Source organism: Pezoporus flaviventris, unplaced genomic scaffold (genome assembly GCF_033815535.1).
Source record: "Pezoporus flaviventris isolate CSIRO_AGI_PZ_B2104156 unplaced genomic scaffold, CSIRO_AGI_Pfla_v1 ptg000025l, whole genome shotgun sequence".
Taxonomy (NCBI): Eukaryota; Metazoa; Chordata; class Aves; order Psittaciformes; family Psittacidae; genus Pezoporus; species Pezoporus flaviventris.
Genome location: NW_026892573.1, coordinates 18,768,317 through 18,784,347, shown reverse-complemented (window position 1 = coordinate 18,784,347; position 16,031 = coordinate 18,768,317). Strand labels below are relative to the sequence as shown.

General features: G+C 44.3%; 1 protein-coding gene across 1 annotated transcript in view; it reads left to right on the top strand.

The window, feature by feature from the left end:
- Positions 1 to 12,638, top strand: part of LOC133271553 (E3 ubiquitin-protein ligase rnf213-alpha-like) — a 48,550-nt gene extending 35,912 nt beyond the window's left edge. The window contains exons 38-55 of the mRNA XM_061457750.1: positions 311 to 412; positions 621 to 842; positions 1,699 to 1,777; positions 2,123 to 2,157; positions 2,255 to 2,349; positions 2,694 to 2,844; positions 3,007 to 3,178; positions 3,339 to 3,430; positions 3,672 to 3,926; positions 4,140 to 4,275; positions 5,206 to 5,289; positions 5,554 to 5,722; positions 5,846 to 6,041; positions 8,754 to 8,831; positions 9,375 to 9,575; positions 9,780 to 9,869; positions 10,269 to 10,429; positions 11,356 to 12,638. Coding sequence (XP_061313734.1) covers positions 311 to 412; positions 621 to 842; positions 1,699 to 1,777; positions 2,123 to 2,157; positions 2,255 to 2,349; positions 2,694 to 2,844; positions 3,007 to 3,178; positions 3,339 to 3,430; positions 3,672 to 3,926; positions 4,140 to 4,275; positions 5,206 to 5,289; positions 5,554 to 5,722; positions 5,846 to 6,041; positions 8,754 to 8,831; positions 9,375 to 9,575; positions 9,780 to 9,869; positions 10,269 to 10,429; positions 11,356 to 11,530 — 2,493 coding nt within the window. The 3' untranslated portion in view covers positions 11,531 to 12,638. The remainder of the gene's footprint in view (positions 1 to 310; positions 413 to 620; positions 843 to 1,698; positions 1,778 to 2,122; positions 2,158 to 2,254; positions 2,350 to 2,693; positions 2,845 to 3,006; positions 3,179 to 3,338; positions 3,431 to 3,671; positions 3,927 to 4,139; positions 4,276 to 5,205; positions 5,290 to 5,553; positions 5,723 to 5,845; positions 6,042 to 8,753; positions 8,832 to 9,374; positions 9,576 to 9,779; positions 9,870 to 10,268; positions 10,430 to 11,355) is intronic.
- Positions 12,639 to 16,031: the final 3,393 nt, after the last annotated feature.

Below are 16,031 nucleotides of genomic sequence, written 5' to 3'. Positions count from 1 at the left end.
ACTTCTGCTAGGCATGTGAGTGTTCCCCTGAAGGGACCTAGGTGTGTGTGTGTAAGACTGTAGAATCTAGAACCATTGCACAGCAAAATCCAGGCAGAACAGACCTCATATCTCTACAGCACCCCAACCTTTCCCCCATGATACAAGCACAAATTTTAAACAATGCAAAAAGTTTGCTATGGTCACAACACAAAAATAACATTATCATTTGTGAGGGATTTATCTCAGTGCTTCAGTGAGCTTGATACAGCCTTCCACATGCTGGAGGTATCTTCATTGTGGTAACATATTTTATATCTGTGTTTCACAGCATACGGGTGACTGGTCAGATATAATGCTGGTGCTTCCAGTGGTGGACAGAGCAAAAAAACAAATAAAAACTGGAAATCCCCTGGAAGTCCAAAGGCTGATAGTGAGTATCCATTGTATCTTCTACATAAGATTTCTGTGGGTGTTATGGGGTGTTTGTAGAAAGATATAGGAATTTTCTCCTGAGTTGGAGACAAAAGGATCACATTTATATAAAACACCACTTTTGTGGCCTAACAGTGGTCACCTCATCAAAAGGTGCCTTATGGGTCTTCTTAAATTCCACCTGGTTTGTTCAATTTCTTTTCTAGCCTGTCATAAAACAAATGGAAATCATCCTCCAAACACCAGTGCTCCCAGGAGAGTCTCTGGAAAACAGGATGGAGAAGATCTGGGCTAAGTTTGCTCTGTGCAAACACAAAAACAAGGTCTTGATGGAGGTGGTGTTTCACACTGCATTTACTCTGGCACTATCTCAAAGTCCCCTTGCTCAGCTTTTCAGAATTATCTGCTTTAAGCCTTGTGAGGTGAAGGTAAGTCAAGTTGTGGGGATATGGTTTCTTCCTTCATGATAAGGCTGTTGGGGTGGGACCTGCTTTTACACTACCAGCTCTGTCAGATTTGGTTTGGGTCAGTTTGCAGCTTTCTGGTTTGTTGCAGACACCAAATGGAGCCTTCTAGTTATGCTCTCTTCTGGACAGTCCACTAAAAGGAAACTGGGACCATCAGTGGATAGTGATGGATTATCTGTATTGATAGTCCATCACTATCTGTATTGAAAGTGGGAGACAGCCTGCTGGAGGTGCCCATATCTCTCCAGTGGGTCTAAGGGGCCTTGTCAAATGTTAGCTGTCAACTGAGCTTACATGACTCAAATCCTAGCCCAAGCTTCTTCATTCTGACCACAAATATGCCATCTGTAAGTAAAGATTACTTTTTTTTACTAGATTAGACCCCCCCCCCCCCCCCCCCGCCTTTTGCACCTAATGATGCATAAATTGTTCCTGTTATTTGAGGAATGCAGAAAGTATTTGAAACATGCATTGCCCATATCTGTATGTCTTCACATGGCTGTGAAGACAATGGCAGTGTCCAGATCCTGCTCTTTCCCTGTGAATCCTCAGTTTGGTAGGCAGATACCAAAGAATTTATGAACATGGTACCTTTGGCATCACTGCTGTTGTAAACCCAGCCAATCCCCAGTGTATCCCCAGTTGATATAATGACGTGTTCCTTGGTCCATGTCTCAGACAAGCTTTTTCATGCACCCATTTACACCTAATGTATTTATTTGCAGAACAGTTATTTCTCCAGTAGGTGAGAAGAAAACTAGGAAAATGGTTACAGAATTCCTCAAATTCTCCTTTACACATCTGTTTCCTTTCTAAGAGGTCCTACCTTCCCACCATGCCTGGAGACCTGCCTTTTGATGAGAACTGGAAAACTGGTCAAAATGATACGCTTTGGAGTAAGTGGTAGGAAAATTTTACCTTAGTCCAGCCCAGCTGCTCCTATATGGATGGCAGACACAGGGAACTTGCTATAAATGTTCCAGGGGATGGAGGGAAAGGAAGAACAGGTAGATGGAGTGCTCCTGTTGAGTATTCACTGGTCTGCTTTCGGCTTCAGCACCTTCAGGCCGTTTATGCTAAACTCTGTAAGAAAAATGTTGTGACACCAGATCCCAATAGATGGGAAGAATGTCTTGCTTAAGAAAAGCCCATCCAGTGAATTTCTGGTTGTGCTTACATTATGAAGGATTTTGTAATTAGGAGATAATTAACAGATTAATCTAATTTCCTTTCCTACACAGTTTGTCAGTGTGGATCATACTGGACCATCAATGATGTGAGTGCCTTTTGGCTTTTTTGTGATGCTGGGGATCTTCTGTCTGCTGTTATGTTTTCTGCTAGGTCTCACACTGCTGTCATATCTTTACCTATAGTTCGTGTGTCCCTGGGAAGTCAAACGATGCCTATGTGGTGCCAAAATTGGAGGACATAAAGACAAACCTGAGAAAGGTTTTGTGAGGATAAAAATGTAAGTTGATGCTCCCTGCCCTACAGCTGAAGAAAGATGGACACACATGTGGCCACTTGACCCTCTTTCCGTTCTCTGGTACAGGAGAAACACTGTAGCTGAGCAAAGCAAGGTCTAAATCTCAGAAGTACATACTAGGGGGAACAGAGAGAAGAAAAAGCTTGAGTGGAAACAGATGGAAAGAGCATTTCTTCAGCAGCATTTCTTCCCTTCCAAAAGTTTCATCTCACCCCATGTTCAGTCTTATTCTGACCCAAGGATGACCAAGCCTCTGTCAATGTTAACTTACACGAGAGGAGCCTAGTCACTGAGAATGTAAACTGAACTACATTTCCTTATCACAGCACACAGGACAGAACAGGAAAAGGATACATCCTTGGAAGCCCTTCCATACGGAGAACTGAACTGGAGAGGGACCTGTCGCCTGCCTCTGTCTGTCTTGCAAGAGTTCTGCTGCATTCATCCATGCTGCTGGGCATCTATACAGACGAAGGGGTGAGACAGCCCATGTTCTTTTCTCTCCCTTGCCTCCTGTCTGTCTGCCCACGCCACTCAGCCTGCAGTTTCTACATGATGAATAGCTTCTTCCCTATTCAGAGCATGAATAGGGCAGAACCTTTCTTGAGAGCTAAATTAAGAAACCACCCTGTCTTACAGGCAATTCTGAATCTGATGACAGAGAAGCCAGAGGATGTGGCAAAATTCTTCTGGGGCCACCTTGAGAAAGACATTGAATGCCTGGCAGAGGCATGTAGCAAGAACATGGAGGATGCCACAGTGACAGTCCATCTGTTCCTCCAGCACCTGAGCAGCAGTGCAAACAGTAAAGGTATATTCCACCCCCTGGGAGGGTACCAGCAGGCTTACAAGAAGTTTGTTTTCACACAGCCACTGGACCTGGTGGCTCTCATCCCACAGCTACAGCTGTTCTGCACAGACTCCACTGTCTACTGGGTGAGGGTCCTTACAATGCTTTGAATTTCCTACAGGACAAAACATGGACTGGAATATTTTGCTTAGCCAAGAAGACAGAAGGCAGTGGGAAACCTGCTTTAAAACCCTGACTCGGCCATTCTTCAAGGTACACAAGGGACTCGTTGCTGCATGTTGTGGTTTAAACCCAGCCAGTAACTTGGCACCACACAGCCACCTGCTCAACCCCTCCTTCCTCCTGACCCTGCTTCATTCTTCAACAGGAAAATTTTACTATCTCCTCCCTTTCTTCAGAGCCACCATTGTTTTCACTCATGAAAAGACTTGTAAGTCCTTCCAAACCCCTTTGTAACAAAAGGCATCACCTAACAACCCTTCAAATTCCACAGGACTTGGAGCAGAACCTTACTTACATCAAGCAGCAGAGAATGAGAGATCTTCAGGGCTCCAGCTTGCTCCCACAAATAGCTTGTGACCAGATGACCCCTTTCAAAGACCAGCCAAACTTTGGACTGATTGGCCTCTCCTACATGTGGCGATATGAACAGAAGGTGTCCATTCAGACCCTGATGCATCTCCTTCAGCAAGAACACGAAGAAAGTGAAGGGAGTCACTATCCTGTTCTTCTGGAGCTCATGTCTAAGGTTTGCTGTGGAAAATTTCCTCCTCCTTCAAAGCAGAGACAGGCACTATGGCAATTCACTATTGTTGGTATCAGTGGGGCACTAAGTTGATTTATTTCCCTCTCTTTCCTAGTACAATGCCCTTCTCACAAATACCACATAATGCCAGACACAGTCCTGGTTTCTCAGATAAATGTGTAGATTGCAAAGTCATGCAAGAATTTTCCCTTCCAGATAAAAAACATCCAGCATGTCCAACACCTGCCTGATATTTTGAGTCTGCAGAAAGCTCTGATCCATTTCTTCCAGAACTGCCATGGAGGGGAAATATACTCAGTACAACAGTTTCTAGACCAACACGAACTTTCAGGTATGACATGGACCTATTCTGATCCCAGTAAACTGGCTTCTACAACTCAATACCCATATACTCTGCTATTATGTTATGGCAAGACCTGTAATTTCTGTTGCAAGCTGTGAGGGAGCAGCAAACACAAGACTGCTCCATAAGGGAAGATAAACCACAAGCTAAGGGTGACCAAAGTACAGACCAGGTAGAGACAAAGGTGAAGTCCCATAAGATCAGGGCAAGGCCAGGGCAGTGACAACAGGGTTCCTTCAAGATCCAGTGATCATAATACAAGGCAAGGTATTAAGTCCAGGAGGAGACTAGGAGGTCCAGTCAATAAGTTATGAGAGCAGGAGACAGGGCTGCTTACAACTCAGGCACTGTCCTGAGCTTACATGTGTCTCCTGGGCCCATGGGCAAGGGGTGGAGTCTTCGGGTCAGGCTGATCAGGGCTATTAAGGTCTGTTACTGCCCTCAGGGCCATGATGCAAGCTCACAGTGATCATCTTTATGGCCACCTTTGATGTTTGAAGGAGAGGGCAGAGAACTCCAAGACACTGGAATGATCTCTGAAACATTAGAATGGGTCTTGGGCAGTTTGTCTTCCCACCCTCAGAGTAGGTATAGCCAGCAGGACTTGAGAAACTTGTAGAGACTGCTTCTATGGTCAACATACATATACAAGACAGAGTTTTAAGACCGGAAGATGGGGTATTAGCATGGTGCACATGAGCTGGGACTCAGCACCCCTTAATGCCAGATATGATATAATATGGGGTAGAAACAAATTAACTCTAATTAAGCTTGGAGCCACAGCTGTGAATGGCAGCCAAGGCCCAGTCTAACATAGCTTACTGTTTTTCGAGCAGACAAAAATAAATCTTTTTCAGTTCCTTCCTTTTGGAAGCATTCATTGACATTTCTGTTTTACTCCCTTCTCTGTGCCTGAAGAGGACCAACATTCAGCTTTCTGCCGAGCTATAGAGACCATCCAGAAAGTCTGGAGCAATATCAGAATGAAACCACTGTGTTCAGGTATTTAAACTTCTCAGATACTGTTACCTTCTTTTCCTAAGCCCTTGATGAACTATGGAACTCATGCCAGTTGCTGCACTTGCCTTGGTTTGACTTCCTAGCTGAGAAAAAGAAAAAAACCAAAACCTTCAAAAACTACAAAACCTAATATAAAAAAATAAAAAATAAAAAATATTTCAACAAAGTCTATCCAGAGTTTCTCCCTTAGGAGAATTCTTCGTAACACCACATGCATCAGAAGAGAAACCCTCCATTTTGTTACAGATGTGAGAGTCATCCCAGACAAGTTGCCAAAGGACATCAGTGCCAACACTCTGGTCCTGAAACTCCTCCCAACTCCGCTTTCTATTGGTTACCTTGTGACAAAGCTCCTCATACAGCTCCAGAACAGTTGTGTGGACACAGCTACACAGATCACAAAGGAAAAGCAACAGTAAATTTCAAATCATCCCTCTGGAGAAAATCAGAACTCATCTAGAACTGCAGTGTCACTGACTGCAAAGTGGGATGAGGTAAGAAGCAAGCTGCTATCCTTAACAGGTAACTTCTTTTCCAGGATCATCTCTGCAGAAGAAGTGAAACCATACTCCATGTTGAAGATAACTGAGAATGATCTGATCACTGCAACACTGGTCAACTCTCAGTATGAGATACATGAAGATGGCACCAAGACAACCCATTTTGACTTCCAGACACTACAGCGGCAAATAATCCAACGTTTTATCAGTGGGAAACCTATCATCAGAGCTCAGGTGAGCTTAGCACAATGCACTTTCAGCACAAGCCAAGTTGCAGTGCTCCAGGCCAGCAGATAGTATATGATTTTTCTTCCAGCAGCTGGTATCCACCTCTCCAGAGCTGGAGCAAACACAGGTGAAGGTACCTGTATGTTTGGCAGCCCACCCACCACTCTGCATCTATCTGCATTACTTGGACTGTGCGGTCAAAAACCACACTGTGCTCAGCAAACCTTGGTGCTGTGACAGGCAATGTGAGCCTTTCTCTTCAAAGCCTGCAGGGGAGGTTGGCCTGAATTATCTTAAAACCAAGGAAGAGTCAGACGCTATCTAAAAAGACTCAAGAGAGCTGAGTCCCTGGGCATACTATAGGGCTGGACCTCTAAATCATACTGGAGAAGTCAGACTTCTGCTGTGGCAGACATCTTCACATCAGCCTTTGGCTTTTCTCCACAAGCTCTTGGGGGACCAGATTTGCAAATGGTTATTCTCATCTGAAAAGGCAGGCCAGAGATATACATCTCAAAATGTACGGCTTGTGGGACAGCAATGAATTTAAGTACCTAAATCCCTTCGGCCCCTTTAAAACTCTCAGGTGGTTATGTAGACTTCATGTGAGGTTCTCCTACAACCACTGGTTGCCCCAGGTATTTCTTATGTCAGAGGTAAAGTCTACTAGGTAGGATTTGTGAAATGTGAAAATCTGGCTTCGAGGGAGTAGGAATAAGGGGTTCAAGGATTATAACAGTCACATAGTGATTCTGGCTTACATGCTTGTCCAGTAGTAGAGTAGAATAGGCAGAGAAATTGACACACAGTCACAGAGGAACTTGAAAGAGTTTGGCTGGAGGAGCCTCTGGGTGTTTGTTTCTGGTCCAGCCATTTTCTTCAAGTAAAACTAACTTCAAAATGAGAGCAGATTGTTTGGGGTGATGTACAGTGTATGGATGAATTTTGGAAATCTCCAGGGATAGAGATTCACCACCTCTCTGCCGCTCTGTTCTGGTGTTTTAGCACCCTTACTGGGAAAATGTTTCCTGTGTGCTTAAGTAGGAGGTCCTATGTTACTCCTTGTCCTTATTGCCTTCACTGATACCCCCCTTTTAGTAGTGGAAGTACAATTAGAAGTGCAAAAGCTCTCCCCATAGAGTTCTGTTTTACAGGGTGAACAATTCCTTGCATCCTGTTCTGCAGACACTCAATCATCTTGTTGGGCTCTGCTGGACTCACTTCAATTTGTCAATATCTCATGTACCGAGGAACCCTGTATTGGATACAGTGCTCAAATGTAATCTCATGAATGCTGACTAGACGGAAAGAGTCATTTCCCTTGTTCTGCTGGCTACACTCCTGCTACTACAGCCCTTTGTGCACATGGTCTTTTTCACCATAATCACTGCTGACTCTGGTTCAACCTGTCCACCCAGGCACACAGATCTTTCCTGCAAAGCTGCTTCAGAACCAGTTTCCTATGATTGTCCATCCCAGATGCAGGATTTGCATTTGTCCTTGCTGAAGTTCATGAGGTTTCTATTAGTCCATTTCTTCAGCATGTTGAGAGCCCTCTGAGTGGCAGCCTTGCCCTTCAGCACATCAGCTCCTTTCCCCAGTTCGGTATCATCAACCAACTTCCTCAGATGTCATGTCAGTTGTTGCTGAAATATCTTAACATCAACAGCTTCCTCAGCATCACTTAATACATTCTATCTGGTCCCATGGACCTATGTATATCCAGCTGTTTTTGGTCTGGCCGAGATGGAGGTAATTTTCATCATAGCAGCTTGTACAGTGCTGTGGTTTAGATTTGTGACCAAAATAGCACTGATAACACACTAATGTTGAACAGTGTTTGTACAGCATTAAAGGCTGCCTCCATTTCTCATTCTGCTCGCCCCTCCTAGTGAATAGATTGGGGATGCGCAAGAGACTGGGAGGGGGCACAGCGAGACAGATGACCTAAACTAACTGAAGAAGTATTCCATGTTGTGTAATATGCTCAGGAATAAAATGGATAAGAGGGATTTTAGGATGGTTGGCCATCTTTTGCTCAGAAGTGGCTGGGTGTCAGTGTACCCATTGGAGGTGGTGAGTTGCATTACCTTTGCATCACTTGTTTTGTTTTCTCACTTTTTTTCTCCTTTTCTTCTTTCACCATCCCACTGGAGGTAAGGGGAGGGAAGAGAGTAATCAGCTCGATGGTACAGTAGTGCCTAATTTGGTCCTTTTTTTTTTTTTTTTTTTTTTTTGTGACATGCCGCTAAATTTTGTCCATAAACAGAGGGGGTTGAAAGCGGACCTTTACAGTAAAAAGTGGGTCAAAGAAAGAACCAAGTATCACAATGAGAACCTTTTCTATATCCTTTTTCAGTAGGTCCCCTTCCCTGTTGAGCAGTGAGCCCAGTTTTCATCTGGTCTTCCTTTTGCTACTGATGTACTGATGTAGAAGCTCTTCTAGTTGGCCTTCACATGTCTCAGCAGTTTCACCTGCAAATGAGTTTTGTCTTTCTTAACTCCATCCTTGCATTTCCAAGCAATGTCTCTTATGTTCCACTTGCGTAGCCTGTCCCTGCTTCCGCCTCCCCTATACGTCTTACGCTAAGCTGTCACTGCTGCCACCCCTGCAGCCAAGACATTGGTAGCTGTGTCTTAATCCATGGTCATGGGTTTTCCAGTTGGCCTGTGCCAAGTGATACTTTGTGTTTTCATATCCATTTACTTGCTTTCCAGACGGCTCCATTCTTTGAGCTGGACAGAATGAAGACCCTGAAGTACACAAAAACAAAAGTGAGAGAACATGTGCCTCAGGTACATAAAAAGCTTACCATCTTTTTTTTCCACCCAAGCTTTCTTATGTCTTGTAATGCTTATTAATAAGCTATATTAGGAAACAGAGAGCTCAGCAGAGAATATGGCACCTGCAGGAGGTGTAAAAAGGTCCAAGTCCGCATCAGGCAGATGGCTGGGGCCTCACAAGGAGCCAATTTTCTTTGCTGGCTGTAAAGGGAATAGAGTCAACTCACTCAGGTGGACTCATCTGTACAAGTGCCTAAACCAACAGGACATGGTGACCACAGCATGCCATGCACTGGCATGGTAGATCAACACAAGTGTCAACTGTAGGGTTATTGTTCCTGCTTGCAACTAGGCTGGGAAGCCCATGTCCTTGTAGAGTCTGTGTCTTTCCCATGAAAACCCTGGATATCAGCCAGGTATCTCAAAGTCTGCCTCTGATTAGAGGGCAGAGTTGATGCCAGAGGTTATACAGTTCCTTTGCTGTGAGCACACACTCGCAGGACCCAGATCTTATGTGTCAAAGTCACAGCATGTCTATATTTCTCCTATCGATAGGAATCAATAAATGTGAACACGCTGAAATGGGTCATGGAAGAAGCACGATCAGTGAATGCTATTTCCCAAACACTTGACACCTTGAAACTGGCTGCTGAATTCCTGGCTGTGACTGGTGGGAACCCAGAGCGCCAGTTGTCTGAATATGTAAAAAATGAGCTGAAGATGGATGCAAGTGCACAACAGTTCAGAGACATATTGGTAAGCAAGGCACTTTTTTTTGTACTAAATAGGAAAATGGCTAAGCGTTACCATCCCTCATGCCCTTCCCTAAGGATTAAGACATCACCTTTTAGGTCACACACTTTTTTGTGACCTAACCTAGAACAATGCTAACTCAGCCACAGCCTTTCTGAAAAGCAGGAATTGGCTGACTGATTGCCTATCTGTTTTTATCTCTTCCAGGGGGTAGCAAACAGCCAGCTGAAGCACATCCTGTCTCTGTGGCAAACATTGTCAGCAAAGAGATCTATACTGTTGGTGCAGATGAATCAGGTGAGGGAGACAGCCCAGTTCACAAAACTGTCTAAAAGAGCTAGGGGAAGACAGAAACTTTTTGACAAAGCTGATTTTGTGTGGAAAGTTTTGGAAATTTTTTAGGAAAAAAATATGTGATTTTAGTATCTTACCACTCAGCAAAAGCCAAGCATTATTCACCTGCTTAAGTCATGTAATACTTTTGGAAAAGGGCCATCCACAAGATTTTGTGCTAGAAGCAGTGGTGCTTTCTGGCATGGGTCACATAAGCTGGTGCTGTGGTCTCTAATGGCGGCCTGGCATAAGAGCTAGGAACAAAGAGGTTTCCAGTTCTTCCTCTTCTATCAGATGTAGCCCCAGATGGTCTTTGCAGCAAGTCCCAGGCCATCCTCTTGCTGATGTTCTTTGTTGTTATAGAATCCTTTCTGCCTGGTTTCTGAGCAGTATCATGAGGAATTGAGTGAAGAGAAGGTGGCGGCTCTGACTACTGCGCTTTCTGCAGTTAACCTGCATTTGTTCCTTATTGAGCTCCATGAGATGATCATTGTGCACCTGGACAGCTTTGATCCACAGTGGGGGTATGAGCAGATTTTTCCTGGTTTATTCCAGGGGTAGATACAAACTCTAGACCCAGGTGGAAGGGGTCTTGGAATCTCTTTTAAGGTGGGCTCTTGAAGCTTGCTAGAGAGAAGGGCCATCTCTTCCAAAAGTGGGAGTTACCTCATCTGTGATGAGCATCATTGAATCCTTTTGTGATGCCCAGCTAAAAGGAGTGGGAGTAAAATACAGCAGAAACCCCAGCACCTTCAATTCATCTTGCATGTCATGGGGAAGCAAGACAGCCAGTACAAATAATATCATCATGGAGATTTAGGTTCAATGTTTTTCTTGTGCTGGGAGCACAAAATCAGACACAGTCCTCCAGATGTGATTTCACAAGTGCCAGCAGAGTAGAAAAATTACTTTCCAGCTGGCTATATTCTTGTTAAACAGCTCAGTATGTGTCTGGCCTTAGGGGAGAATAAAAGGGATCATGTAAGGGAACAAAAAAGGTGCCCCTTATACGGGACTAGTGAGAAAACCCAGTGTGAGGATATGGCCACACCACCTCCTTTCCCTGTTTCTTGCATAAGAAACATCTCCTAATGCCACAGTGACAGCATCGCAGACCCCATGAAGGAGGGGGCAGGGGATATATTGAGTTGAGTACAGATAGTTTCAGTGTGCTGTTGCACCCGAGATGGGAGAGGTGGTTGGTGATGCTGTTTAGCTTTGAGAAGGCCACAACCAGTATTTGGGTATTGTTGACAATGCTGAGCAACAGTTGCCCACATTGTTGTCTGATACCACCAGAGATACCCCAGAGATACTGCCTGGCTTCCAGCTGCAAGGCCATCTCAGGGGAACCAGTGCAGAGTGCCAGCATTGCCTGCCAAAGGCCATGGGATTTGGAAACCCAGCAGTCCTCCAGACACTTAAAATTGTGATCTTGTCTCACCCACAGGCTAAAGGAAACTTTCAAAGATTTCCTGGGAGACAGGCAAGATGATGCCTCCATTGTAAACCTGACAGGCTGTTTGAGTCCAGACCTTCTACTGAAGAATGTTGTTTTTATCTGGAAGACAGCTCTGAGGACCAGCAAGCCTCTTAGCTCTACTATTCAGAAGGGACCAACCTAACCTTTGCTAAGTCCCCCAGGAATTAACTCACCAGCAGCTTCCCCAATCCAGTTATCAATGCCCTGAGTGCCTTAATTGTCCTGATCAACCTCACCCAGAATTTCTTTCTGTGCACCCACTGTCTACTGGTCCTGAAGTTCCACTTAAACTCAGCTTGGGCCTCTCTCCCTGCTTGAGCTATGCTGTAAGTGTATTGATGTCCAGCCCTGTGCCCTGGCAGTCCTGATTTGTTCACTAGCTTTCCTGCACTGACCTTGAACCACTGTCATCACCTCACTTTGTTTGATGATCACTGGCCAGTAAATAGAATCTGGTTCTGCCCAGGTTCTGTGAGACTGTACCTGGTCAGTGGTTACACTGTCCTGCCTCTGCTGGGGTCACCCTCTGCTTCCAGATCATTTTCCTGTATGGAACAGCCCCACAACTGCCATTCTATGACAAAAAATGTACCCACCAACCATTCAGCTTGTTGCCAATTTAATGTATCCAAGTTTCAGAGCAGGTTACCAAAAAAAAACAAAATAGATGTAAAGAGGTTGGGAAAGGGAACCTCATTTTAATGCTTAGTAATATCTTTGTGCTTTTTTCTAATAGCTGTGATATCATATTCAAGGCAGCAAAAGCAGTGTAAGCAAAAACACACCTAGAAATAAAAGCAAAAGCAAGAAGCTTACAGCAGCTGCAGCACTGCAGCATAGATCAGCAGTGGTACAATCACAATAAAGATACACTTCACAACTGCAGTGAAGACCCATTTTATACTCATTGTTCCAGAGTTTGAGGATTCTGGGTTGAGAAAAATGCAACACAATGAATAATCATAACTGATTTATTAATACGGGGAAAATATAGAGGTAACAAAAGATACTGTAAAGGATATCTCTGATGTTTGGTTGTCTTACCAACCCCAGAGACCATGTGATGATGATCAGGAAACCAGCTCTGAGAAACATCATCACACTGTGAGGTGGCAGGCTCCCTTAGCGGGAGTCCCCGAGGAGGCAACATTGACCTGGGTGGTATGAGGGTCTGCCTCTCCACATCGCATGAGGCTTGGGCTTTTATACTAACAAAAATGCACGCTCATTCTGGCACAGGGGGCCAGCCTACATCAGAAGAAGTAGCCAGCAATAGTGGCCAGACCTTTCTAGGAAAGGTCTCCAAGGGTCAGGACTTTTCCAGGGAGTTCTAAAGCGGAACTTTCTGAGGAGGAACCAAAGCTGGACTTTGCGGGAGCAGCCCAAGCGGGACCTTCCGGGGAGGAGCCAAAGCGGACAAACAGTACTTTTCTATCTTTGTGTGTTTCACCACAGACCATTACCTAGTGTCACTGACACACCCATACTTGAAGACTGCACCTTGAGAGAGATTGTACATCAGTCTTTCAGCTGACCCACAACAAAACTTCAGTTTGGGTCATCCTGACCTAGAAGTATGTTCTGTTCTTATTGGTCCCAACTTTTGTTTCTTTGATAACATAGAATCATAAAAAGATTTAAGTTGGAAGGCACTTTAAAGCTCATCTAGTTCCAAACCCCTGCCATGGGCAGGGACACCTTTCATAGACCAGGTTTAGAGTGGTCTGTATCCCCAAAATCAATCCCATTTCCCAAGATTGAATTCCTCTGGTGACAAGTGATTGACAGTTGGTGAGTAGGTTAGATCTTTGTGGCTTCAAGTATCATCTTGTACCTATATCTTCAAGGCTGTCACTTTCATTCCATGCCTGTACTCCTCTTTGCATTTTTATTCTAAGATCATACACACTTTATAATGCATATAGTAAGTACTTGTTACTAGCATTAGTCACTATGTATCTCTGCGTGTGTGTGTATATTTATGTATATATACATGCATATATTTAGATTTACACATATACTGAGGTAGGTGAGTAAGGTTAAAGTAAGGTAGTTCTGCCCAAAAAAGCAGAAAATGTAAATCAAATGCTACCAGTGTGGACCATACAGTCAGGATTTATGGCATCCTTCATCTAAAGAATTGTATCAGTAACACCATAATGGGACTAAAACACCCAAGGTAACAGTGTCAGAAACACTGAATTTGGGTATGAATGTAACAAACAGAATTGTAACCAATGAATAATTAAGGATTGCTTACTTGGGGAAAAAAAGAGCCACAATGAAGGCAAAAATGTGGGTGCAGAAAAAGGAAAAGAATGGGCAGTGAGGTGTAAGATCAGGTGGAGAGCAAAGAAGGGCGAGAAGCTTCTGACGGAAGGACTGCAGATGCCAAAGCTGTGCTGTGGACCCAACACTACTAGCGATGCTGGAAGGAACCCCCTTGGAGAATACACTGGTCTCTCCACCAGAGAAGACCAGCTGGTTCACAAGACTTGGTGTGGGATGACGCTGTAAAGATGCACAAACTCATAAGGAAGGATAGACTTCATACCTTAATACTATGTGCAGGAAGAAAGACAACAGAATTGCATCTTAATAAGTGCTTGATTTATAAGATTTCTTTGTAGTAATATAATTATGTATCAGTACTAATACTAGTAATAAGCAACAGAATCATCGCTCCATATTACTTGCAGTGGCACAATTGTGAATTAAGCTACCTAACAGTGCTGTGTTTATAACGTAGTTAAGATGTCACAAGCTTTTTAGATGTGTGTTTTGCTTAGTTAATAAACATCATTAGCATCCTAGTTCACTAGTTCTCAAGCCTCCAATCAAATGGAGAAGAGCTGGACTTGGGGAGTAACTGCTTTCTACCCCTGGGAAGAACAGGAGACAAAAAGAGGCAATTTGACACACAGTTGGACCTTCTCTCAGCAAATTTTAAAAAAAAAAAAAAAAAAGAGTGCTTTTAAATAGCACTTTAAACTCTCTAAGGAGGTGTAAATCCTTTACAGACCTTTCTAGTACCTGTGGCCACATACCCTATTGGCATAGTGGAGAGATCAGGGGTGATTGGAGCTGCTTAGCACACTTAAAGGGGTGTGATGGGGGATAGATGATGACTCCATTTTTGAAAGAGGGAACAGTGCCATGGTAGGCCATGATTGCCTCTCTGCATTTTCCTCCAACACAAAAGTACAACTATGTCCAGGTTTAGAGTGAAAAGCACATGGAGTGGTGGGTAAGCCAACATGTTTGGACTACAGCACTCCCCAGACAGTGGCCTTGGAATTTGACCAGGCATTTCCCTCTCCACTTGAATGAGAAACTTCTTTTTCATTCCCTCCCAGCACAAGGTCTCCCACATTGGTCAGATATTCCTTGTTTGAACCTTGGTGAAGACAAAGACTGACCATACCACATATTGTTGCCCAGGCAGTCAGCTGGTGGCATCTTCATCCTTGGAGTCATTGAACACTCACTTGGCCATGGCTGATGTCAGCCACACGCAGCTGTTGGAGGCCATCAGGGCAACCTGGGCTGGGCTTCTTGAGTTCTTCAGCTTCACCCATCCATCCATCCATCCATCCATCCATCCATCCATCCATCCATCCATCCATCCACGGCTTCATGCAGAGGTGCCATAGAGCCCTCAAGTGCCACAGGAGCAAGTCAAGGTTTACCAGAACAGGTCCAGAGATTGGGAAATGCTTGAGCCTTGGCCACCACCTATTTCAAGGCTTTTCTTTACAGCCAGGATGTAAAGAGGGAAGGATGGAAACTTGTATCATCTGTCAGAGTTCACCCAAGAGGAAACTAAATTCTTCCAATCTCACCCTAGGCATACGAGTTTGATTTTACTAATACATCAAAATACATCAAAACTTCTGCTTTTTGCTTTGTGACACATTCCCAGCAAAACATAAAGCCATAAATCACAGAGCAGTGGGATGACTGATTTAACTTAATAAAGGGACATGGTAGGAGGAGAAAGTAAATCATACAGATAGGCTTGATTTGTGGTTAAAAATGTGATGTGCCAGCCTATGTACACAGACAAAACATACAACTTACAGTTCTCTCCAGACCACTGCAACTCAGCACTATTATTACCATGCTGTTCAAACATCCTGCTGATACACTCCAATTACTGCCAGTTCTTTTGCTTAGAAGAAACCTTTTGTTCTGCTCAGGAGTGGAAAATCTCAATGAAGTTCCTAGTGCCCACCAATGTAGGTCTCTGCTTGGTGTGCTACAGCCTGCATGGTGGACTCAGACTGACCTTACTCAAATCAGGAGAGACATGTCATGGTCCTGGAGACCTGGTACCAGCAGCACCCATTTCTTCACATGAGCAGTGCAGAGAACCACCTGAGTCCCCTTCCCTCTTTCAAATGGCTGTTCCACCATTTCCAGCAGCAGCTGGGAATGTAAACCTCTGTCTGCAATCCCAGCCATTACCCCCTTAATTCTCTTGAGGCCAACAGCCTGTGCCCAAGGACCCAAAGCCCATCTCATGGCTGCATGGCCATGGCTTAGGCTGCTGCAGGCATTGCACAGTCATCAGAAGGAACCACAGGGCATCTGTACAGCAGAAGCAAAGGACACAAGATGACACTACAGGAACAGGTAGGGTG